This window comes from Bacillus rossius, chromosome 11 (genome assembly GCF_032445375.1).
Source record: "Bacillus rossius redtenbacheri isolate Brsri chromosome 11, Brsri_v3, whole genome shotgun sequence".
Lineage (NCBI taxonomy): Eukaryota > Metazoa > Arthropoda > Insecta > Phasmatodea > Bacillidae > Bacillus > Bacillus rossius.
The window spans coordinates 57918639-57943922 of record NC_086338.1 but is presented as its reverse complement, the minus strand read 5'-3'; the positions used below and the strand labels follow the sequence as shown (position 1 = coordinate 57943922).

The following is a 25284-nucleotide window of genomic DNA, read 5'->3' as shown; positions in this document are numbered from 1 at the left end:
GAATAACCGATGACCATCAGAGATGGTGATCTATCGCTTTCAGATTTCACCCTCGATGCCGGTCTCCGGGAAGCTTTTGTTTGTTCCCTCAGTCGGCCCCCCCCCCCTCCCCGCGCCGCTGAAAGTGAGCTCGTGTGGCTCTCGACGGGCCAAAGAACACGCGTCTGTTAGCCAGGGCGCCCCTCCCTCACCCATAATGTACACCTTTACAAACCCCACAGTTCAGAATACAAGTATTTTTAGGTTTTAAAAATTACCATGTCCATACGTGCACGTGTGACCTGCGCATATCGCGTAACTTAAAACTTTCTTACAATAATTTTTTTTGTCAATAGTTTTGTATAATTCGTCTTATAAATATCCTGAAACTCAATCTACTCACTCAATTTACCCCCCTTAACCCCCTTGCCACCTTAGAAACTCCCCCCTTGCCACCTTATCAAATCTCCCTTGCCACCTTATCAACTCCCCCTTGCCACCTTATCAACCCCCCTTGCCACCTTATTAACTCCCCCTTGCCACCTTATCAACTCCCCCTTGCCACCTTATCAACTCCCCCTTGCCACCTTATCAACTCCCCCTTGCCTCCTTATCAACTCCCCCTTGCCACCTTATCAACTCCCCCTTGCCTCCTTATCAACTCCCCCTTGCCTCCTTATCAACTCCCCCTTGCCACCTTATCAACTCCCCCTTGCCTCCTTATCAACTCCCCCTTGCCACCTTATCAACTCCCCCTTGCCACCTTATCAACTCCCCCTTGCCACCTAATCAACTCCCCCTTGCCTCCTTATCAACTACCCCTTGCCACCTTATCAACTACCCCTTGCCACCTTATCAGCTCCCCCTTGCCACCTTATCAGCTCCCCCTTGCCACCTTATCAACTCCCCTTGCCTCCTTATCAACTCCCCCTTGCCTCCTTATCAACTCCCCCTTGCCTCCTTATCAACTCCCCCTGGCCACATTATCAACTCCCCCTTGCCTCCTTATCAACTCCCCCTGGCCACCTTATCAACTCCCCCTTGCCTCCTTATCAACTCCCCCTTGCCTCCTTATCAACTACCCCTTGCCACCTTATCAACTACCCCTTGCCACTTTATCAGCTCCCCCTTGCCACCTTATCAACTCCCCCTTGCCTCCTTATCAACTCCCCCTTGCCTCCTTATCAACTCCCCCTTGCCTCCTTATCAACTCCCCCTGGCCACCTTATCAACTCCCCCTTGCCTCCTTATCAACCCCCCTTGCCACCTTATTAACTCCCCCTTGCCACCTTATCAACTCCCCCTTGCCTCCTTATCAACCCCCCCTTGCCACCTTATCAACTCCCCCTTGCCTCCTTATCAACTACCCCTTGCCTCCTTATCAACTACCCCTTGCCTCCTTATCAACTACCCCTTGCCTCCTTATCAACTACCCCTTGCCTCCTTATCAACTCCCCCTTTGACCCTATCAACTCCCCCTTGCCTCCTTATCAACTACCCCTTGACACCTTATCAGCTCCCCCTTGCCACCTTTTCAACTCCCCCTTGTCCTTCTTCTACTATACACAAGGAAACAATCACTAGCGCGGGCGTACCTTGTTTCAGTCATCAGTCTAGTGAACATTTTTCAAAAACCCAGCGATCAAGTGTATGGACATGTGTTTCAGTTGAATAATGAATGGTATACTGTACGAGTCTCTGCTAATGTCGGAAGTATGGCGAGTGCAAGGCTGTGGCGTCAGCGCTGGACGGCGTATCGCGCAGTGTAACTGTCGAAAACCTGGATCCCTGTGCTTCGTTCACAAAATAGATCTCGTATCGCAGTGTGTGATGTTTCGTGACCGATGTGTGTAGGCGACTGCTTCAAAATACAACTTAACGCTTAGTAAATTTATCAAACATGCATATATTGTCGAATGCAGATATAATTGTTTGTACACGCCAGTTTTGACTTTATTAGCAAATCGTAAGCTAATTACGGCTCCATGCGCATAAAATAATGTTGTTACAACATAAATTAAAAACATCGGTAACTGTTAAAAAGTTTTATATCGAACGAGGGAAAAAATTACTTGAATGCTATTTTAGACCGGTGACTAGATTGTGATTGTAATTACATTGATGCTAAAAAAAAATTAAAATTAAATGAAGGAAACACAAAACTTTGCGCATGATTTTCAGGTAATTGGTAAAATGAGAATTTGAAAATAAAAACCATGTAAATTAAGGCCAATATTTTTCTGAGAAAAATCATGTAGAAAACTAGCATCGTCACACAGCATTTAATTTTGCTCATTAAAAATATATCTATACTGTCGGCAATTTTCGCGCCGACGCGTTTTTTTTTTCCACATCTGCTGAGACCTGTGTCCTTGGACCCCATGAAAACGTTCTTAAAAAATTCATTGCAGGATAAACTTTCCCTCGGCGTTTCTTTTTTCACTTCCGTTTCCTCCCGACCTTCAGCACCATGCGCCCTACAGGCCGTACACTCTGTTCCAAGCTGAGTGGTGCATCAGCGAGGTTCATGTAGCATCGTGCCAGATTATCATGCAGCAGCTATTCTTTTCTTCTCACTTTTATACACTGTCGAAGTCTAAATGTTCGTTGAAACACCTGTGAAAAGGGGCCACAATATTTGAACCACATTAGCGGATACAATATTTTTTTTCTTCAGAAATATGGGTGAGATGTTAGGGAGGGTAGAAGAAAAAAAAAGAATTAATTTTAAAACTTGAACACGTGTGTTCAAATAAACCTACATTACTATTGGCACTGGCCTACTGAGGCTTGCAGAATGAGCCTCAGGCAAGCGACTTCTTGCACAGTTGAAACTGCAGTTGTAACAGCTTGCATCGGCCACAATAACATACTGCCTTCACCGATATTTCCCAAATTAAGTTCGGAAGAAAAGGAGTGTGCCTCTTCTGGAACAGCCTGTGAAGTCCTCAGCTGCCGGAGAGGATGGAGTCAAGAGTTGGGGCGAAAAAGAAAATGGCATGATAAGAGGTATTCTTTTTTTTCTTCTTCTTCCCCTTCGTGCAGGATCAGAATAAGGGAGAAATGGCGGAAATGGAGAAGAGGGGCTCTGAAGAATGGCGCACGTGACTCGTATGCAGAGTCGACGCTCGGGAGAGGTGTTCCCTGGAGGGGTGGTGGGGGGGCGGGGAGGCCACGAGTTGGGGTCGTGGGGGGAGCTGAATTGTTGCCCCTTGGAAGGGCAGCCCTTCATTATTTTTCTGACAGTGGTTAGTTTTTAAAGCGACTGGAAGGGCAGCCCATCCAATTTCTGAAAACATGTTTCTTTAAGTGTTTAAATAATCCTGAAAACTTGCCACTTGGAAGGGCAGCTCTTCAGGATTTTTCTGACAGTGGTGTTTTTGAAAGGTTGTCTGAATTGTTGCCCCTTGGAAGGGCAGCCCTTCATTATTTTTCTGACAGTGGTTAGTTTTTAAAGCGACTGGAAGGGCAGCCCATCCAATTTCTGAAAACATGTTTCTTTAAGTGTTTAAATAATCCTGAAAACTTGCCACTTGGAAGGGCAGCTCTTCAGGATTTTTCTGACAGTGGTGTTTTTGAAAGGTTGTCTGAATTGTTGCCCCTTGGATGGGTAGCCCTTCAGGATTTTTCTGACAGTGGTTAGTTTAGGTTAGGTTTAGGTCAGGTCAGGTCAGGTCACTTTACAAACTAACCACTGTCAGAAAAATCCCGAAGGGCTGCCCTTCCAAGGTGCAACAATTCAGTCGCCCCGGGGTCATGGCGAGCGGCGAGGCAAACATGCTGTCACATTCCATAATACACGTGTTAATTTTCAATTAAACTAATAATAAAACATTACAAAACATAACTTTAAATAAAAAATAATCACCAACAAAATATTGAAAGTAATAATAATTATGAAAAATATTCACCAAAACATTAAACCTAAAATAGTCTTATTTAAACGTGAAAATTAGTATGGGACGGGAATTCTGCAATGTTGCAATGCGCTTGCCTTGGGACAGAAGGCAACTAGCCGTGTGCTGAACATGGATGCTTGCTGTTCCTTAACCTTGGGTAGGGGATCCACTTAGGGGGCCCGCCTCGTCAGGGGCGTATCTGTGTCGGTGAGGCGGGATTATAAGCGCGACGCTCGCTGGTGCTTCTAGCGCGGTGTCTCCTCTGGACTGGCGCGCAGTCTTGTGCATAGGACAACTGTGAGATTACATGGCGAAGAAATGAAGACGAAGGCGCAAGGCGCAATGCAAGGCCCTTAAGAGCTTTCAAGAATCTGTACCGGTTGTTTTCAAGCGCGGCTCCTGAGATGAGGAGAAAGGGGGGGAAGGGGTGGTTTCAAGGGGCGATAGCCCCTCTCTAGCCCAAATTTTATTTTTTTAATATAACTTTATAGGGCACATTTATGTTAACTTAATAACTTTAATTCATGTGCTAAAATTTGTTCGTTCAAGAATCTAAACCACTTCCGCTTGAACTAGAGAGCTGAAATTTTACATACTTGTTCAGTCTGATGTCAATACATTTCTTTGATGCACACAGATTCCGCCATTTTGAATTTTGGCCGCCATATTGAAAATCCATTATTATTAAATATTATTACTTCAGAGTTTGGGCATAATATTAATTTCAAACATAATTAATATTACTTATAATTCAAATAGAGACAATTAAAAACCTTAATAAAATTATTACATATAGGCCTAGGTTAACTTAAAGTGTTTAATACTAGTGGTAAGTATTTTTAATATTGTTAATAAATAAATTTTAATTTTTTCCTCGCTAAAATCATTTTATAACATCCACGTTGCGTTGAAATGTGGTCATTCTAGTTACCAATTTCATCCACACCTTACACAGCGTCCTTGACATAGAGGCTGCACTTTCCTGGGAATGTACTGGGACGTGTGCTCTATGGACGCATCTCTATGCATTCCTGAATAGCCATAGAGCGGGTTTAGGCTCCTGCGAGAACCGCGTACTACGGTGTACAGTAAACTCCCTATTATCCGCGGTGCGGATTATCCGCGCATGCTACGAAAAAATACAGCGCATATGTAAACCTGTATTTTATTACAAGTGAGCAAATTTGAACTCTACGGACGAGTGTATTGTGTGCAGTATACAGTAAAACGCCACAGGCCTTCTCTGAACTCACGCAGTAGGCTGGCATGCGTTGCTATTTTTGTCTCTGTCGCACTTTGTTTCTAGTCGTATGGTTGAGCACTTTTATGTTTACATTACTTAAATGTATTGTATGTTAACAATTCAGTAAAATACTAAAATTTTAGCATAATTTAAAAAGTTTTTACTGTTGATTGTAACTTTTACTGTACATAAAGTTTCAGATTTTTAAGTTGAAATTAATGTTTCCTTTGTTGTTTCCCATTTTCGGCTCTTTTGCGTATTATCCGCGATTTTCACTATCCGCGGTGGCCCTGCCACTTAATTTCGCGGATAATCGGGAGTGTACTGTATCTCAAGGCTGGCTCGACTCCTTATAATTTGTAACATTCGGTTTGCTTCTTTGCTGACGTTTCTCTTTCGCTCATTAAAGCAAATTGCGCGTGTCGAATGAGAAAATTGTGTTTCTGTCAGACGATGGTTTTTCTGATGAAAGGCAAATGTCATTATGAAATCCTACCAGTCTCATCAGAGCTATAATTTGTATGATTTCTCGAAAATATTCATAATTTTTCCTCCCGAAAATTGCAGTTACAATTTCAGATCATAATAGAAAACAAAAAAAAAGTTTTTAAATAAAAATATCAACGATCGATAGCTTATTTATACTTACGTGTTTTTTTACATCTTATAACAGGGGTTTAAATTTTTACTATATGATTTTCATTGCTAAGCTTGTAGTTACTATCACTTTTACGTAGTTAAAAAAAATATTGTAGTTGTAATAATATTTATAGGATTTGTTTTTGACGTGACAACGTCTAATAAATCGATGAATGCTGTCTGCACGCACGAAAAAGTCTCCCGTAACGCACATTGTCCCGTTACGCTGTGTCCCGTTACGCTCATATTACGCTTGCGCCGCATCTATCTCTCTTCCACTCTATTGGAACAACCAACGATTTGACTTTTTCGAGGCACATTAAACTTGAAACACTCCTATTCGTTTCCTACTTTTCCTATCATCGTCCTATCCTTAACAGAATAACACATATTGGAAGAAGTTAAATAGCAAACATGTATAAAAGTTATAGTTAAAATAATCTATTCGTTAAAGTAATAAACATATTTGAATTAATGAGTGCAAATAAAAGTAAATTTATCAATTAAATTGTAGATTTCATTTCACTCCTTCTTTGTATCCATACACAAAATAGTGATAATTCAATAAAAATGATTCAATTTTATTCATAAAAGTATGCAATCATTTCATCAATGTTTTGTTATGACGTTGTCACGTTAAACTATCGTCCGTAAACCGACTTTACAGACAACCAATTTTTTTGTAACATTATTTCCACCATGCGACGATTATTTTTCATTAATTGTTAATGGTGGTCGTCCTTTCTGTCTACGGTGGGTGTTGTGTGTCCGGCGTGGTGTGTGTTCTTGTCGCACCAAGCACGCTAATTGGACGGCCAACTATGCGTTTCATTGAGTCTTTGTCGCCCATCCGTCCTCGGTTTTTGCTTCGTAAGCTCTCGGCTCGTGTTTCAATATTCATCAACTTTTTGTGCCTCGCTGATTTTCCGCCTCCCTTTTTCCTCAGTCGTTCCCCCTCCACCCCACGTAATGTTTCTTCGCCCTTGTCTCGTCCTTTGGTTCGGCTGCGAGTAAACATTACGGGCCCGCATGAGCACAAATGTTTTTTACTAACCTAACTAAAGAAATTGGTATTTGTAGGAGGAGGGCCTAGTTGCGTCCCTGGCCGAAGCCTAGACGCCTAGTCGTGCCGGGGTTAGCCATGCAGACATCCTGAGCTTTGTGCGGGGATTGGCTAGCCTTAGCAGCGATTGATGATGACTAACACCCTTCAAATAGCTTGGCTTACGTGTTGTAACCGCGTCCTTGGCGAATAATTCACCGACGTTTCGGTCGACATCGCAGTCGCCATCATCAGGGAGCAGTTACCTACAATCTCCCTGATGATGGCGACTGCAATGTCGACCGACACGTCGGTGAATTATTCGTAGTTAACTGCTTCCTGATGATGGCGACTGCGATGTCGACCAGAAACGTCGGTGAAATTATTCGCCAAGGACGCGGTTACAAAACCAGAAGCCAAGCTACTTCAGGCAATGGCCGTGAACATTATTAACACCCCTCACTCTTAAATCTAGACTATACTAGTTAAGTCGGGCGCACGCCACCTTTGACTTTAACGACGATATGTGGGTGGGACGAAGATGCACGAACGTGTATGCAGGTATGTTTACAACTTAACGGAGAATCGGCAGCCATTTTGTGTTGTTTTTTTTCCTTCCTTATTTTACTTGCCACGAGCGGATGGAGATTGGAATCAGTTTTAATGCAGGGGGGACGGCACCCATAAACCCGTGTACTGCATTGTCGCGCGTGGGAGATTTAAAAGCTGTTGTTGTTTTTCCTTCTACTCTCTCTTTATCACTCTCTCTTTCCCCTACCGCGGTTGTTTTTTCCTTCTTCTCTCTCTCTTTCCCAGACCGCGCCGACCGCGCCGACCGCCTGGTTGAATCGTGTTTGTTTCGATGTCGATCACTGCAACTCGTGGTTCGAGAGCTGGGTGGGGGGGAAAGGAAAAAAAAAGAGAAGCCTAAGATGTACATCAAGTTCTGTCCCTGCCCGAACACGCCCGAACGTTCACCTTCGGCCAACCTCGGGATTTGTTTTTATTTTTTTGCGCAGGAAAAATGAATTCAAATATTGAAAGCGGTCGGTTAGGTTAGCTACATTAAAACACTTTAAAACACTATGGACGGTTAGTTGGGTTAGTATAGCTACATTAAAATAAACAGAGAAATATAAATGTATATAAATAAACCCGAGGTTGGCCGAAGGTGAATATTCGGGCGTACAAGATGGCGGACGCACGCGTAACAGCATAAACCCCGTTTATCGTCTCTTTGGTAAATGTGAGGGTAGATAGGTACATACCAAACGTATTGGTATGCTACGTGAAACTTTATGATAGTGAAACTACCCTGGAATATATTTTGGTAAACTAAAATAGTAAGAAATATAACTTAAAAAATATATTACGACCTTTTTTAAACAGATTTACAGTTAGGTTTTTATTTTACGTTTTTTTTTCTTTCAATGAATACTTTTCATATATTTATTACGTTCGGCATTGTTTTAAAAAATTCTACGTTAAATTTCGTTTTCGAGTTTCGTATTGTAAGTTCATTTGCAACATGAGAACACGTGAATTTGATCGTTACCGAGACTGGATGTTCACACATCACCGGCGAGTACTGAAACATACGCCCACAATTTTATTTTAAATTACAAACAAATTATAAAAGTATCTGCTTTATTTCACAGACACGATTTAAAGCGTCCGGCGGAAAAGTTGCGACACTTTTAAATCAATTTTTTCCCCATTCCAGAAATCATTCGAAGAATATTTTTCAAAAAACTTGTTAAGCCTGCAGAAAAAAAATACACTATCTGTTTACCCTGTTCACCAAGGAAGGACGCAAAATTTTTAGATTTGCTGTAATTTTTCAACAGCGTGTAACTGGTTGCGGGTGTTTGCTGCGAGAGAGTAGGTACAATCACTGTTAAGCGAGGTCTGCCTTTGCAACCATTGTAGTGTCTTCACGAAATGCGAGTAGTATCATTGCTATGGTGAACTCATTTAATAAGTGCATTGTCCAGGATTGATATTTTACTCGCCGCATTGCAAAAAAAAAAAACATTTTTTTATTTAGCATATTTCCCCCACATAGTTGTTTATAAAACGATCAGGCATTCCGTCTATCTCTTTCTCCCCTGTCCAATGGGTGATCTGGCATTGTTTACTGCGCTCAGTCCGGATCGTGGCGTAATGAAATAATCCTGAAAGTGCTTTTTTTTTTTTTTCCACTCGCCGTTTACGAGATGCGATTTCGGACGCTGTACCGCAATATCGCATCTCCCACGTACTTTTATTTCATCCCCCCCCCCCCCCCTTTTAACCGTTTTTCCCCGTTCAACTTCTAAACGTCCCTGGGTTTTCGACTTTTTTTTTTGTGGCCGCGGTGAAGTAATCCGGCGGGCTTAACTTCCGACGGCCTCTCAAAAGAGCATTTGTGCGCGGACGTAAAACAAGGCAGTTAAAAGCGCGCGCCGCAGGAGGTGTCGTTAAACCGGGATGTTCCTCGCGCAACCTGCGTGGCGAAAAAAAAAAATTAAAAAAAAAAAGCACAGAAATACCAACTTTGCGGAAGCGGATATCTTCCAGCCGTGTCCCGGGCTGCAGCTGGCATCCGGCCGGCGTGTCAGCTCGGGTCGGGAAAGTCGCGAAAATCACAAAAAAAAAAAAAAAAAAAAAATACAGTTACTAATCTGAAGGTCTGGTCACGAAACCATACGAAATATTTAGTAGCTGCGCTGAAAGTCACGACACTTTAATTTCCAGCCATTTTGTTAATTTTTATATTTTTAACTTGCAATTTGTGAAATTACATTTTATTAAAATGCATATTGTTAAAATGCATTTTGTTTAATTGCATTTTGTTAAAATTGTTAACTTGTATTTTGTCAACTTGCATTTTGCTAACTAACATTTTGTTAACTTTAATTTTGTTAACTTGCATTTTATTAGCTTGCATTTTGTTAAGACAGTTGGAGGCATTATGTCATATCGTAAATTGTCGATCGTATCCTACTGATTGAGATGTTCGTGCACATGTACATTTTCGTTGAATGTGCTTCCTTTTTTTCGAATTTTCGTTCAAAAAATGCGAGTTTCTGAGCCAGAGTGGTCCACGCTGCTGTAGAAGGGTTTCGGCTGTCCGGGAGTTATCGTGTCCTGTTTCGAAACTTCGGTGGATTTCAGTGCTATCACCTGGTGGTGTGGTCATCAACGCTAGACGAAAACTATAATTTCCTAATGTAGGAAATACTATGAACCCCGATTATAAAAATGGTATGTAAATAAGGAAAATGTGGTTATATTGCTATTTGTTTAGGTTACAATGTGTTGTATGTAATTAGGATACCAGAGATAACTATTCTTGTAACGTTATTATTGAATAACGTTTTTATCAACTTTGCTAAACCGAGTAACTTTTGAAATGTTGATGATATTCAAGTGTTTGAAGTAGAAGATTTTGTAGAATCTAACTGATATTTAACTTAAAGATTTCAACACTCTTGTATTGGTAACTCTCTCATCAATTGCACTACTACAACAGTATAACATTTGAAAGTTAGCTATATTTAACTAGTACATAATCCCATATTTTAAATAAGTTATTTATAACTAAATTTTCTTTTGTGTACACTAATGTCAAGTTCTGTGCAGATTGAGACATATAATCATAAAGCTGTTGTTGTCTGAAATATTTGTGTTAACTTAATTTCCTTCGGAGTAAAGTAATTTTGTTAATATTAAATTATTTCAAGGGTCAGCAATGGCGCCCAATTTCCGATAACGTCACTTCTACTTTCAATCACTGACAAGATTATCATTTTTTTTCCGTGTGTTTAGCCGGTATCACTATGTCTTAATCGGAGACATAGTTTACATATGCAGCTACTCACTTGTAGGAGAAACGCACACTTTCGTGGGTGACACTCTACAGTTTCAAAAATAGAACGCAAATAGAAACGCCCTATTTTAGTTGGTTTATGGTTTAGGATGGGGGATGGGGGAGGGGGGAGTTGTTTGAATGTTTATTTGAAAAAAAATAATCCTGTCACTTCAACACAACTGATTTTCGACTTAGGCATTTGGGGGAAAAAAAATAATAAAATTGTACCTACTCAGTGATACATTGGGACGACTATTTATTTCCCGAAGCTGAACATTATGAGTAAAATTTCACTTGTAGGATTGATTACGTTGTAACGTATTTATCCAGCCCGTCAAGTGTTGATAGTGCAGCAAGTTAAGGAAATTTAAGCATTCTTGTATGTATCCATTAAGATTTTGTTTTGTTTTTTTCTCTCATGCCATTGTAAAAAAAATCCTACCCACGTGAGTTTATCACAATTAATACTGTAGCAACCACAAAAAAATACATATTTGTTTAACAAGTGTTAAAATTTCTGTGTCAGTTTATAATCGCCCGTTGACGATATCCCGCGTTAATTAACTTCGCACTGATGCATGAAAATACACACCGTATTCCAGACAAAACAACAATGCAACGATGTTTTTTTTTAAATTGGTTTAGTTTAGGCCTTTTTTTTTTAACCCCTTGCCCCCAACGGAAGCTCGTGTTGACGCAATTATAAACGTCGCTAATTAGCCGGCGCCGAACAAAGGGCGCGAATGACAATAGCTTTGTTGTCGCAGCGGGACATGAACGCGGATAAGCGTAAGCGGAGACGGCAGTGCGACCTTTGAATATATATACTGTATATATATTCAAAGGTGCGACTGTTGGGGTGTTGAAACTGCTCTTCGTCACACTGTGGGGGGGGGGGGGGGGGGGGAGACAGAGACTTCTGGAGAAGCACCTCTGGGCGGGGGATTTCCGGCCAGTTGAAACCCTGGCTTCCGGCTGCGGCTGGATGAGAGGGTGGGAAGGAAGGAGGGGGTGGTAAATATTTACGACGGTAATCGCCGCTGGACCCACTTCCCCCTTCAACCCTGTAATGCGGCGAAAGGAGCTCTTGTGGTTCCGGCTTGTGCGAGCGCTTGTAATCCCCAGAACACTGCCCGCAAACACCCTCCGTCGCCCCTGCAGCCTCGTGTCGGCGGTTTGTCTAGGGAGTCCTCCCCCCTCTCCCCGCAAACAACCCACCCTCACCCCCGGGGGACCCTTGGCTCCGCGCGCTACTGGCCAGGGTCAAGGCGCTACTGCTGGGCGGTAGCTCAGTCTGCCAGCGACTTCCTTGGAGGAAGGATCGGCCGCCATTTATATTTTTTTGCCCTCACCGGGTTCGAACCGAGGACTCAAAGCTCCCTCCCTGTCGGAAAAGTATGTTTTTTAAATATTTTTTATAAAATTTTATTTTTTTATAAATTTTAAAAAAAATTTCATTAAAATCGGATAATAAATAAAGATTTTCAAGATGGCGGCCGTAACGGTAATTGCAACGGTGACGTCATCCTAAAAATATGCTTATCGGAGGCTGTAGAAATGGATGTTTAAGGCTCTTTTAGCACGTGATCCGGCCCATCCCGTGTGCAGAGCTTCCGTGAAACAAACCCACGTCATTTAATGATTCAAGAATGCGCTGAGGGCCGTTGAGTAGTTCAGTATCCGTTATTTCGTCATCAAACTGTATTTTTTAGAAGAATGAAAATGTCTGCAACTTATGTTTTTTTTTTTTTTTTTTTTTTTAAATAAATTTTAGGCATGAGACAGACGTCCGGGTACAGATTATTGAAATCAATCGAGGGACTTGCACTACATTATTTTTATATTCATTTCTCCGCCATGTAAGGTATCGATTGATCACCGCTCAGATCTCATGGTTTGACTATATGCACGACGGGAGGACTGCGCGCCATTTGACGGTCCTGCGCCTAGAGGCGACACCGCGCCGCAAGCACAGGCATCAGCCGCGCACTGTGACCTCTACGTGCGAGGCAGCGAGTTGTTGACGTGCGGTCTGCACTCCGCGTTGCAGCTTTGAGGCTCTGAAGCGGTGTGGATGTCTCCGGGATGCTTGTGTGGCGGTGTCCTCTGCGCATGTCTCGGGTGGATTGTACACACGGCGAGTGTAGAGCAAACAGCTGCTGGAGTGCTCTTGACGCACAACTCCCTGGAGACCTGGGGGACACTCCTGGAGACCTGGAGGACACGCCTGGAGACCTGGAGGACACGCCTGGAGACCTCCCACGGGGCACGGAGACGAGACATGTTCCTTCCAGCAGAGATGCTGCTCAGCTGGCATCACAGCTGGACCGTCCAAGACCCAGTCAGACACTCCTCTCAGAACGACGCTGTCTGATCTTGGCCATGTTGGAGGACTATCTACCAGACATTAAATGTTTTGGAAGAAGGCTTCCCGCATGTCCTGAAGATTTTTTTTTTTCGTGTGAAAGAATATAGCGAAGTAAGCATGGTGAAATGGCACCCCATAGCCAATGCTTTAAATAATGTTACGTCGTGATATTGACCCTCCATGAGAATACGGTACATACGGTGAATGGTACCTGATCGTGAATTGTCCTTCAGATAATCTGAAAAGTACTAATTTTTCTAAAAAGAAAAAAAAAATCTTTAAGAGCTTAAAAAAAACCAAATGCATTAATTAGGGAATGCTTCAAAGAATAATGTATATATTAAATATTACTTCCAGATTTTTAAATTAGTGACAGCTAAAATAAAAAATGGAAAATATTTTTCAATATCTTTTTAATAGTTCTGATAAACTTAGGCCAACCAAAAAAAATTGACAATATTTTTGATAGTATATACTTTTACTAGAAAAAAAAATCACTAAATTAAAAAAGGCGGTTTTTTTTCTGTTAATAAATAAAGTTATATGAATTTAAAGTAATGAGGATAAGATTTCGTCGGTAACAACGTGGGTTTTGAATTTCCGTTGTGTTATATCTGTTTGGCGGGTTACTCGTGGTTGCTTGTAACTGGCTCGGTGTCTTCAGGAGCATTGTAGCCAGATGCACATGCGCTCCAAGCTGTCCAGTGCTGTGCCCACGGCAGCTGGGGCCTAACTGCGGGAGGGGAGGCCTGCTCTTACCGAGACTCACATCGTTATTGCAGCTGCGACTGCCTCCAGCGAACCCTTCACCCGGGGGTCGGTACAGCGCGGGCGTTCATTGTGTTCTGGACCAGTGTATAGGTGCGCATGGCATTTATGGTACACCGCACCGGTAACTTTGGTACGCACACGGAATTATGGTACACCACGTGACTTAAAATTTTTCGAATTATCGTAGACCGGCGCCACAATTATGTTTATCGTCCACTTTTGTCGGCCATCTTGGTTCCGAAGCTGGGAGTTAGGTGTCGCCAGAGTCGGTTATTTTTATTTTGCAAAAAAAAAAAAAAACTTGTTTGCGGTGGCTCGGGAGAGATCCGAAGGAAATAAAAGTTTCTCCCCTGCCCTCTGATTAGCAAGTTGACCCCCGCGTGGCTGGAGTTTGGCGTAGTTGGAGGTGTGGTTTCAACTCTGGAATCTTAGGAATCCTGCGTGACTGCTTTGTTGCCAACCGACCGTTTCAAAACTCGCGGTCGGTTACTGCCGAATGTTTGCGTTCCCGGTGGAGGAAAACAAAAACAAAACAAAAAACAAACATTGGCTTTGGATTTCCTTCCGAATTTGAACGCTACGCTGCTTCAGAGCTCACTGACCGAACGTAACCCGAGAACACAAAGGAGTTGTGGAGCATGCGTGCGTGTCGGTTACTGCAAGAACGTTTCTCGTCAGTGGCTGGAAGCGCTCTCGAAATGCTAATGGTTAAACAATACTTCTCACCTGGAAGGCACGTGGAAATAACACCGCAACGGACAGTGAAGGGGGGTGAAACGAGAAAAAAAAGGACGTTCTCTGAGAGCAGGCACTGTAATCGGAAAACGATTAGTTTTAAACCCTGTACAGCGTTGCTGTGTTCGCCCGCGGTTAATTTATAGCCAGACACTAGATTACCCTGCCATCTAGCGGCGTCTCTGCGCACTACATGGACTCCGCAGTTCAGCTCACACTACAGGAGTGGCGCGCTGTGTCTTTCCAGTGCACGATATCTGCTATTAGCGTTGTTCTTGTTTCAGTGCGCTCTGTTGCCAGATATACGCAAAGAGCACAAACGTTTAAGACACAACTTTATAAAAAAAAAAATTGGTTGTCTGTAAAGACTGTTTACGGACGATAGTTTAACGTGACAACGTCATAACAAAACATTGATGAAATGATTGCATACTTTTATGACTAAAATTGAATCATTTTTATTTTAATAATAAAAGAATAAATACTTGAAATTATACTAGTAATCATATTTTTAAAATGCAAGAATAATTAACCTTTATTGCCGAAATTGTTGTTGTAATAAGCAATTAAAACCACATTAACTTTTCACTTCACTTTATAAACAGTCGAGTGGAAGAGAGATAGATGCGGCGCAAGCGTACAATGAGCGTAACGGGACACCGCGTAACGAGACAATGTGCGTAACGGAACACTTTTTCGTGCGTGCAGCCGGCGTTCATCGATTTATTAGACGTCACGTCAAAAAAATTTTTTATCAAATTTAAAAATATATGTATATATTTTTTAAAGATGAAAATATGGAATGAGATTTTTGGAGAAAAAAAACATGTTTATACTGTTGTATTTCATCAAGAGAATCATCTGATAATGTTCAATTCACTCGTCTAAGAAAATTTACCAGAATGGTGCCATCTTGGTTTCAACCTTTGTTTTTGTCAGATTTGATGCTGATCGACTGTAGAAATGTGTTTAATGGAATGCCTAGTTATTAATAGTGACCGACTGCTACAATTAGTTTCTCCTGTAAAATAAAAATTGACGTTTAGAATTGATAGTTTATTTATTTCATAATGTAACTATACAACTGTAATAACCATCGAAAGGCACTTTTTTTATAGACTTAATCAATAAATTGGTAAAAATTCAAATATACCTACTGTTACGAGTAATGTGGGGAAAACTGGGTCCATAGGATATAGTCTGGTTTTTCTCCTCTACCAAAAAAAAAAATATGTTTTCTTTTTTATTTTGAAGTTTGCCATCCACGTTAAATACTTTATATGTTAATTACATGCCTGATAAATCACTCCTAATTTTATCTAATGTTATTCGTACATAACTTTGCGAAGTTGAAAAACCCCTCCCTTTGATCCTTCATTACGTAACAAGCCTGAATAATGTAATACCTGGTCTTCAAGTCTCTGGCTAATTGCGATGATGCATGTCGTTTCGTCTGATTATTTTCATTTGTTAGCTCGGCAGTGGATTGTTTTTTTTTTCTCGTGTTGGATATTGTTTCCAACTCTCTCTCTCTCTCTTTCTCTCTCTCTCTCTCTCTCTTTCTCTCTCTCTCTCTCTCTCTCCCTCTCTCCCTCTCTCCCTCTCTCCCTCTCCCCTCCACGTTTAAAGTTTGCGCCAGTTTTTTTTTTTCCCGCTGGTTCTGTAAGGAGTTGGCAAGTGGATTTACCTTCTCGGCGCTGCTGTGCCGGAAATGCTGTTTCTCCTCTTCCGGAGTTGTTGGCCACCGAGCTGTCTCGAACTAGACCGAATTCCCGCGCCCGGGGCTAACTTCGGCAATTTCCACCCGTCGCGGGGAGCTAGCCGGCAGAGCTGTCGGGAATACCGGAACTGCCAGTCTCCCCTCCACTTCCGCAGGACGGGCCCCCACCTCGCGCGAAGGCGCAAGTAATCAAGCAGGCTGTGCCACGACGGGACATGGCAGGCACCAATCACGTGCCAGATGCTGAAGTAGCAGCCAATCTCGCGTATGGTTAGCCCCGCCTACCCGGGCACACGTAAAGGTGTGCAGAGCTTGAAAAGAAACCACGTGATTTAGAAACTCTTCATTATATTCGAGAGGTTTCTGTTATAAAAAAAAAAAAAAACATTTAAGAATGCGCTGAGGGCGGATGAGTAGGGGCAGGCATTTTTCGCGAATAAAGCTGAACGCCTACAAGACTGCAACAAGGATTACCCGCACCTGTGGTTTCTTCCTTGTGATTGGCGGCCGTCTGCGAGAGAAGTCGTTGCCTTGTTTGGCTGAGCCACTCAGGACGCATTTGCTTCCGCAACGATTTACTGTGATTGGTGTTTTAACAATCGTCGTGTACCTTAAAGAAACTCGCCCAATCACGAAACACAGACGAAGCTACAGTGTTTTAACTTTCAGCTGATCTCGGAATATTTTCGCGAAATATGCATGGCCCTACAGATGAGTAGTCATGCCTCCATATTTCGTTTTTAAACGGTATTTTTAGGAAAGTGAAAATGTATAAAAGCGTGTTTTAAGAATAATATTTAGGAATGATACACCCTGTTGAAATTCTTGATAGGACTTGCATGTCACCTTTATCTTCAGTTCTCCGCCATATAATGTTACGGTCACCGCTCATATGCACTGGGAGAAGACTGCGCGCCTTTCATCTGCTAGTTTGAACTGTATGTCATAGAGAAAATCCGAATAGCTGACAGAGAAAGATAACTACACAAACACACAAAATACAAGACAAAACCCGTCGTTGTCAAATAATTTTGAAAGTAATTAGAACAATACCACAGGTCAGACGAACACGGTGGACTAACAGCGACGAGTCAATAGCAACAAAAAAAAACATAGTAGAGACAGACAAGCAATAATCCGGGACAACACCGATAGACAGAGGAACCCAACTGTGATACTAAAGAAATGATCTGGACAACAGACGGACAATACAGCGACGTACACGCGGATTCTCGAGATTAAAGTGAACAGGTATTCTGACAACAGAAATGACAGTCTGCACAGACGAACACAGTTGTTGTCTTCCCGAGACAGAACAGTTGCGACGTTTCGGGGACTGAGGTCTGTTTCCGTCGTCAGGCGCAGACAGGCTGATAGCCGCTTTGTTACACGAAGCTGTGATCTATTTTTAGTCGGATCACAAACAAGTACATCGGGTTCAAAATGAGGAACTGTCCGGAAACGGGTAACATGGCGTGAGCCAATGCGGTTTTTTGCTCGGGGTCCCCTTCTCTCTCTCTCTCTCTCTCTCTCTCTCTCTCTCTCTCTCTCTCATTTTCTCTCTCTCTCTCACCCCCAGCGCCGAGGGCATTACGTCACTTCTCTGTCTGTCGCTGCCCATGTAGCCATGTCTGCGGTCTCACTGTGAACAACACACACACACGCACACACACGAACTAATGAAAATTGCATTACTAGGCATTTATTTACTTTTAGTGCATGCAGTGATAAAATTATTTCTACAGAACAATTATTTTTTTCAAAAACGTTTGGTAATTTTTTTTTTACTTAATTTTAATGACTAGTAACTAGTGGAGGATTTATTTTCCTGACATAATTTGGAGGTATATATTTTTACGCTAAAATAATATGATCGCTCAATAGACTGTAATAAGGTACACACGCTAGCTGTTGTTTCCCTTTGATTGGTGTGCCGACAGTACACGTGCACCTGAAAGAAACCCAGCCAACCACGTACGCAAGAAAAGCAAGACGCAAAGAGTCTAAGTTTAACCCAGGTAAACCTAGGTTTATTTTTCTTTTAGCACTACTCGAAAAAATATTGTTACGGGATCGTAAGAGATAGCCGAATTAATATTTAAATAGTTTTATTTAATACTAATATTTACATCACTAATTAAATCACCACACTTAATGTTTGTACACAAATCACTATGTATCTGTCCAGTCCACAGTTCGTACTCCTCACTGGAGCCAGGCTCGACAGTGTTTCGCCCCTTGCCTCGCGCCTGTCCGCGCGCGCACACACACACACACACACACACACACACACACACATACACACACACACACACACACTTGGAAGTCTCGGAATTTCCGAGGTCAGCGTCGCCGCTTTTATACCTGTGGCAGTCATTCTGGAGCCGACAAGATGTGTGGTCGCGTCATCCCGGTCCTACCCGACGCTCGAAGCACCCAGAATAACGGCGTCAATTCACGCCACTCCACGCGGGAATCCCAGGCCGTCGAGGAAGGAGGGCTCGGGGCAGAGGGTTGGCGATGCCGGGCTGCTGTGACGTCAGTGCGTCGCGCCCTGGCCTCTCGCGTCCGTAACAATGTATAAATCACGTTTTCACCGTTGGAACTTTCGCACAGTGAAATATCTGAAAACTTTCCCAGGGGAATACATTATGTTTTCTAAGGTTTTTTTTTTTTTTTTTGCATTTCGGAGTGAGACATTGCGACCTCGCGGGCTTCACGATCGTCAGAGAGGGTTGAGTTTGTTGTTTTCCTTGCGGAGGACGTGGCAACACCGCCGCGAGCCAGTCTGCCGGGGGAAGCCTTCATTTCACAGACGAGAGAGCCACACCCGAAGTTACCCGAAGTTCCCCGAAGTTCATGCTCGCTTTTTTTTCCCCCGTTCTATCTCATTGTATGAACCGGTGTGGCATTAAATCTTACGGTCTATTAGGATAGGTTAGGTACATTATAAATACTTTAAAACATTGTGGATGGTTGGTTATATTAGGTAAGTATAGCTACATTAAAAAAATACTGTAAAACCATTTTATGGTTGCTTAGCAAATAACGTTTTTAATATGTAGCTATCCAGCGCTAGGAAACCGTTTACATGATTTCACAGTATCTTTAATGTAGCCATTCTAACCAAATCAACCGTCCACAATGTTTTAAAGTACATATTTATAATGTAGCTAACCTAACCTAATTGACCATTAGTAGAGACCTGCAAAATTCGCGGTTTCGATGGCCTTCAGGATAGACTCCAATATCCTCTACACACTCGGGCAAATGCCAACTGTTCATTGGCTGCTGACTTGTGAGTCGTCTCGACTGGGTGGCCTGTGATTCGACACTTCAATGAGTGAGGGTCTCTAATTGGCCCTCAGTCCTCCAGATTAACAGTGAACCAATGACAGAAGCAGCACTAAGGTATAATTATATGAATTTTAGCATAACACGAAATGAACCCGCGAATTTTCCGGGTCTCTAGTTATCATGAGTTACAATGAGCAAAAAAAAAAAAAAAATCTGAAGATGCACGATCGGGAGTTTGGCTCTCTCGTCTGTGAAAAGATGGCTTCCCGTCTGCCGGCGGCTGAGTCTCGCCTGGCCGCTGGTAAGAGGAGGAGGGGCAGAGGTCAGCCGGCCGGAATAATTGATTCCCCCCGACGGTTAATGTGACGTTGATTGGGGCCGCCGACGGGAGCCTGTGTTCGCCGGTAACCGCGTTACCGAGCAGTCCTGCCCTGGAGCAGTCGGCAAAAAAAATAGGGGGGGGGGGGGGGGGTGTTTGTCTATAAAGTCGGTACGGACGATAATTTTACGTGATAACGTCATAAGAAAACATTGATGAAAAATTGCATACTTTTTTTAATTTTCAAATATTATTTAACAGTTTTTTTACCAATTTAATTTAAATATTTTTTTAAAAATATAATCAAGAACAAATTAGTTAAAAAGCCCGCCTTTACCTGTTTGATATTATGGAAGATTTTTTTTCGCACGGTGGTTGGCCGGTTCTTGCACGCTCGGCTCAGGCGGAACGTGACAAATTTTTTCGTGCGTGCAGCCGGCGTTCATCGATTTATTAAGACGTTATCACGTCAAAAAGAGTGAATATTTCAGTACTCGCCAAAGACGTGTAACTTCTAACCTCGGTAAGTTATGAGAGAATTCACGTGTTCTCGTGTTGCTAATACACTTGTAATACGAAACCTGGACACGAAATATAACGTAGAATTTTTTTTTTTTTTTTTTAAATAATGTTGAGTTTGATAAATATACGCGATAAATATTGACGCTAATCACGCATAGTATCCGCACCCGCAACTAAAATTGCTGGAGCAGCTGCGTAGACTATTGAATCATTTGATTTGCAGATCGAAAATTTTAAACTATGTAATGGAATCGCTCCGATAAAAGAGAAAAATACTTTAAAAATTTCTAAACCCCGTCTTTCGACGTGATTTACGACAAGGAAATTTATTATAATACTGCCCATCTTGTTAAAATTCATTAAACAGTTAATGCCGACTATAAATAATTCCCTTGGTGTTGCGAACTTTGCGCCATCCTCCACATGTGGCAGCACCGTGGTTACAATTTTCCGTTTCAATTCACGAAATTACTTCTACCAAATGCCTCATACCAAGAGCTAAGGTGTCACACATCAAAACGGTAGGCTGAATCGAGACATGGCCGCGAGTTTTCAACGTGAATACGTCGTGTAAATGGGAACATAAAGAAAATACAGTAGTTCAAATAAACTATAATTTCAATATCAATTTTATTTCTGCTAGTGTCAGTATGTACTGGACCGCGGCTGGTACTATGCCGGACGAGGTCCACCATCTTGGCTCCTCCTCTGGCTGCAAGCTGGTCCGCCATCTTGGCTCCGGTGACTGCGGCCCCTGGAGGACTCACCAGCCGCACTTTCTTCAGCCGTCGTTCCTTGGAGCCCAGATTGCCATGTGCCTGGTCGTTGTTACTTTTCTACACTGTTCTTCGTAATTTCGTCTCACAGTTGTTGTATCGTAAACTAAAAAAAAAAAAAAAAAAAAAAAAAAAAATTTCTAACGTTGTATAAATATTTTCTGCACAATATAAAGTTAATTTCATTGAAATGGGTTTAAACGAGTTTATTTGTAATTAAATAATTATTGAAAATAAGTTTTCGAAAATAATTGCTGAATCGTAGCGAATTGCAACAAATGAGATTGAATTTCATGTGAATCGGCATGCGGATTAGGAAGTGTAAACATCGTGTCTGCGCTGTTCGTGTGGCGAACCAGATGGTAAGTGTGTGTTGTTGTTGTTGTTGTTGTTGCAGAAGCACGGGCCGCGCATGAAGTGCTGTGCCTGCAAGATCGTGGCGCACGCCGTGTGCATCGGCGCGCTGCACGAGAAGGTGCGCTTCCAGTGCAAGCCCACCTTCCGCGACGTGGGGGTGCGGCAGTACCGCGAGCAGACCTGCATCCACCACCACTGGGTGCACCGCCGCGCGCAGAAGGGCAAGTGTCGCCAGTGCGGCAAGGTGAGGCCCTGTGGGTGCACTCTGAGGGTACACTCTGGAGGTACACCTTATTTTAACACCATATATATTCACTGTTACTATTTTACACTAACGTTTTATACATGCAATCGATAGCTTTCGACGAGATCTGACGATTGAATCTTGAACCTACGTCGTAGTTTCTCCTAGTCTAAAGTTATACTCTAGACGCAGCAAAATGACCTCAAAATGGCGGCGCCTCCCACTCCACCGCGCCTGATGCGTAACAGTCTTCATTTAGCGCAACGGATTCTTTGATCCTTTAGCTATCCAGTGGTGTAATTAAATTTTTGGATGGAGATTATAGAAATGCAGCTACAACGCCAAACTGTGTCCCTAGATTTTGTTATCATTCGTTTTTTTTATTGCCTCGCACTATGGAAGCAATTTTAAAGACGTGTTCACGTCAAAATGTGGCACTCCCAATAGGAGTGTCGCGTATCGGGCCAATCCGGTGAAACAACACGGGTCGACGGTCCCCGCACCCGCCTCAGTGCGTGAGGCTGCTTCTAGTTAGTTTTTTTAGTTTTAAATTCATTTATTTCAGCAGTAAAATACATAGTTACAAAATAACACAACAACCAAGAAAATAGCACGCTCCAGCTGACTCAGCTATTTCGTGCTCAAAAATAAATACATGATACAATAGAAACAACACAAAAGTACAAGAAATATCATCATTACAAAAGTATAAAAGGAAAAAGTATAAAAAAAAAACAGAGCACAGCTTCTAGCTTCTAGAGCTTCTAGAGCTGGCGTCGCGTAACTTAACGCATTTTGTAAAGTTACACCCGGAGACGTCCGCCATGTTTTTGCAGCCACATCATTTCATACGTTCATCATCTTAGTTATTCATCGAGTAATTATTAATATATTGACTTAATTCATTGATTCATTCTGCTCTTGTTCCAGTCGTTCCAATCGAAGCTGTCGTTCACCTCGAAGGAAATAGTTGCACTCGGCTGCTCGTGGTGCAAAATGGCCTACCACAACAAGGAGACGTGCTTCAACCTACAAAAAATAGGTGAAGAATGCTCTCTGGGTAAGTTCACTCCAAAATCTACCTAGATAGATACAATAATTCGATAATGTTTGGTTCGCATTATGTGTTTAAATCCCGAATAACTTATTAAACTATTATTTATTTAGGCTGCCTCTAATTTATTTCAGAATTTTGCTGTCGGTGTCATATGTTTCTATGCATATATTCATGTTAAGCAGCTATTAAAACATTTTTAAAAATAATTTTTTTCTTTAATACTAGTTTATAGTGCTAGTTAAGGCGCTTGCAGAAATTACTCACTCAATTTTCAAGCGCTCGGAATTTGGCAGTTACTGTTGGGCGAATCGTGTGTGGATAGCAGGATAGCACAGAGACGATTTACTGATCTGGATTTTTTTTAAATTTAATTTCACTTGTTAGAGCGCAACTTTGCCATTAATAAGTTACTAGGCTTTACAGATGGTTTTCACGATAAATTAACATTATTAAAAATCAAAGCGTATTTTATCGCTTGCTTGGAATTTGTAACCCGAATCTTCGATTTGAATATGGTTTCCTTAATATTTTGGAGTGGAAATGAATCATAAATTATTTGCAAGAGAGACACGTTCAGAGTTGGGAATGGAGTTGTCAGATCATTCAAGTTTGCACGTATCCAATTATGCATTTTTGTAGCTTTATGTGGCCCTACAATGTCATCATGACGCAAGACATCTTAAAAAAAATTAAACTTGTCAACTGAGTACTGTGTCTGCGGAAATAATTTAGGTATCATAACCTACCATTCTACTGAGTTGTGTCTTGTATTAACAGTGCAACACACAGTTTCACTGTACAAATATAGAAAATATGTAAGACCAGACAATTCAGTTCATCCGGGTTCACATATTGGTAACAGAACATTGCATGACCCTTGACCCTGATTTTTTTTTAAACAGTCTATATAGTCTGGTTTTTATTTTCCCATTCTGTGCTGATAGCAGCTCCATGGCGAATACCAACACCAACTTTTGATTCTTGTCAACTCTGTGTGTACTGGTGTTGGTAAGTATGTTCAGGCATACAATATCAATGTTTCCAGGGAACCATAGCGATATTATAGTGCCTCCGTCTTGGATTGTCAAGCTACCTCGTCAAGGAAGCTTCAAATCGAGTCTACGAAAATCTCCTAAAAAAAAGACGGCAACTAAAAAGAAGAGTAAAGAAAAGGTACGCACTGTGCATTGTTGCCATATTCATTGTGCTTATTTGTTTTAACATTTATAATAATGTAGTGATAGAACTATAGATATGAAACCTAAAAAAAAAATATATCTAAAAAATTAAAATTACAATTTTCTTTGTTGTATTAAGTAAATAACCATGTAAAATATTATAAATTAACAATTTCGTTCTCACTAAGTCAAACTTTACTGTCTTTACAATAATTCCTTAGAGACAGAAAATCATACCGTAAATAACGTATAGACACTGAAGAAATAGGTTTTGCTAGTAGCTCGCAGCTATTCCTTGTTTGTGTGTTTGTCTATAATGATCTCGCAGTCAGTGAGACGTTAAGATAATTTTAGAAAAATTTCAAAGCAGTCATCAACACTGCCGACAGAAGTGACAAGTTTTTCGCAATTTTTACGAAAAAAATATTATCACACAACAAATTTGTTTTATCATGTTAGTAAAATAACTCCTAAATTATTATAAAATACGCATTGAATAATAATTGTAGGTATTAAAAAAATAAATAATGATGTTCTTAATTTTTGGTTAAGTATATTGCTACAAAGACTCCGTTTTTTTTTTTTTTCGTTATTCAATTATATATCTATATGAGAATGTTAATATATTATATACTCACTTTTTACTGCACAGTAATGGTATACTTAAGATTTAAAAGCGCAATGAGTTATACTAATAGGAACAGATATAGTGTTGTCGTTAACACGTCACGTGACCATGTCGATGACGACTTACATGAATTTACTCCCTATCATAACGTAAACATATTTTTTTAATGCATCGGCCGGGTATTACACATTCTCTTCTGATATCTTTGCTTAAGACCGCAATCAATGTAAACCAAATAATTGTTATTACGTACCAATAATAACTATTAAATTAATAATGACAATGATTACGTATTAATTGAATATACTAAACACAGCGACACAACAGCGAAGAGCAGCTGACTGTATCTTTTCTCGCTCGGGTACACTCGGCGGTCCCGAGTTCACCCGATCTAGCCTTTCGCCTCAGAGCGTGACGGATCAGCCTAACTTACTGCCTGCTACGGTGCGCCAAAGGAAGTTTTCCCTTCAACAAGGTGTGCCACGCTAACCGACACCAGTGCAGAACCCGCAGGAGGCGGTTTATTCGCAGAATGAACTCTTGCCGGCGAGTGCGCGCCCGCCAGTGACCCGGGTTCACGCCCCCAGCGGGGTCACGCCCCCGGCTCCCGCGGGTGGGAGACGTGACGGACGTTGCTCCGGTGCTAAAGTCGGACCC

The 25284-nt window shown here is 41.7% G+C and overlaps 1 protein-coding gene across 5 annotated transcripts in view; it reads left to right on the top strand.

Annotated features, from left to right (window-relative positions):
* Positions 1 to 25284, top strand: part of LOC134537099 (eye-specific diacylglycerol kinase) — a 221446-nt gene that overhangs the window by 154551 nt on the left and 41611 nt on the right. For all 5 annotated transcript variants that reach the window (XR_010075925.1, XM_063377378.1, XM_063377379.1 and 2 more), the window contains exons 4-6: positions 21561 to 21764; positions 22695 to 22824; positions 23867 to 23994. Coding sequence is in view for 4 of the 5 variants with exons in the window: in XM_063377378.1 (XP_063233448.1) it covers positions 21561 to 21764; positions 22695 to 22824; positions 23867 to 23994 (462 nt within the window). In the remaining variant the exon portion in view is untranslated. The remainder of the gene's footprint in view (positions 1 to 21560; positions 21765 to 22694; positions 22825 to 23866; positions 23995 to 25284) is intronic.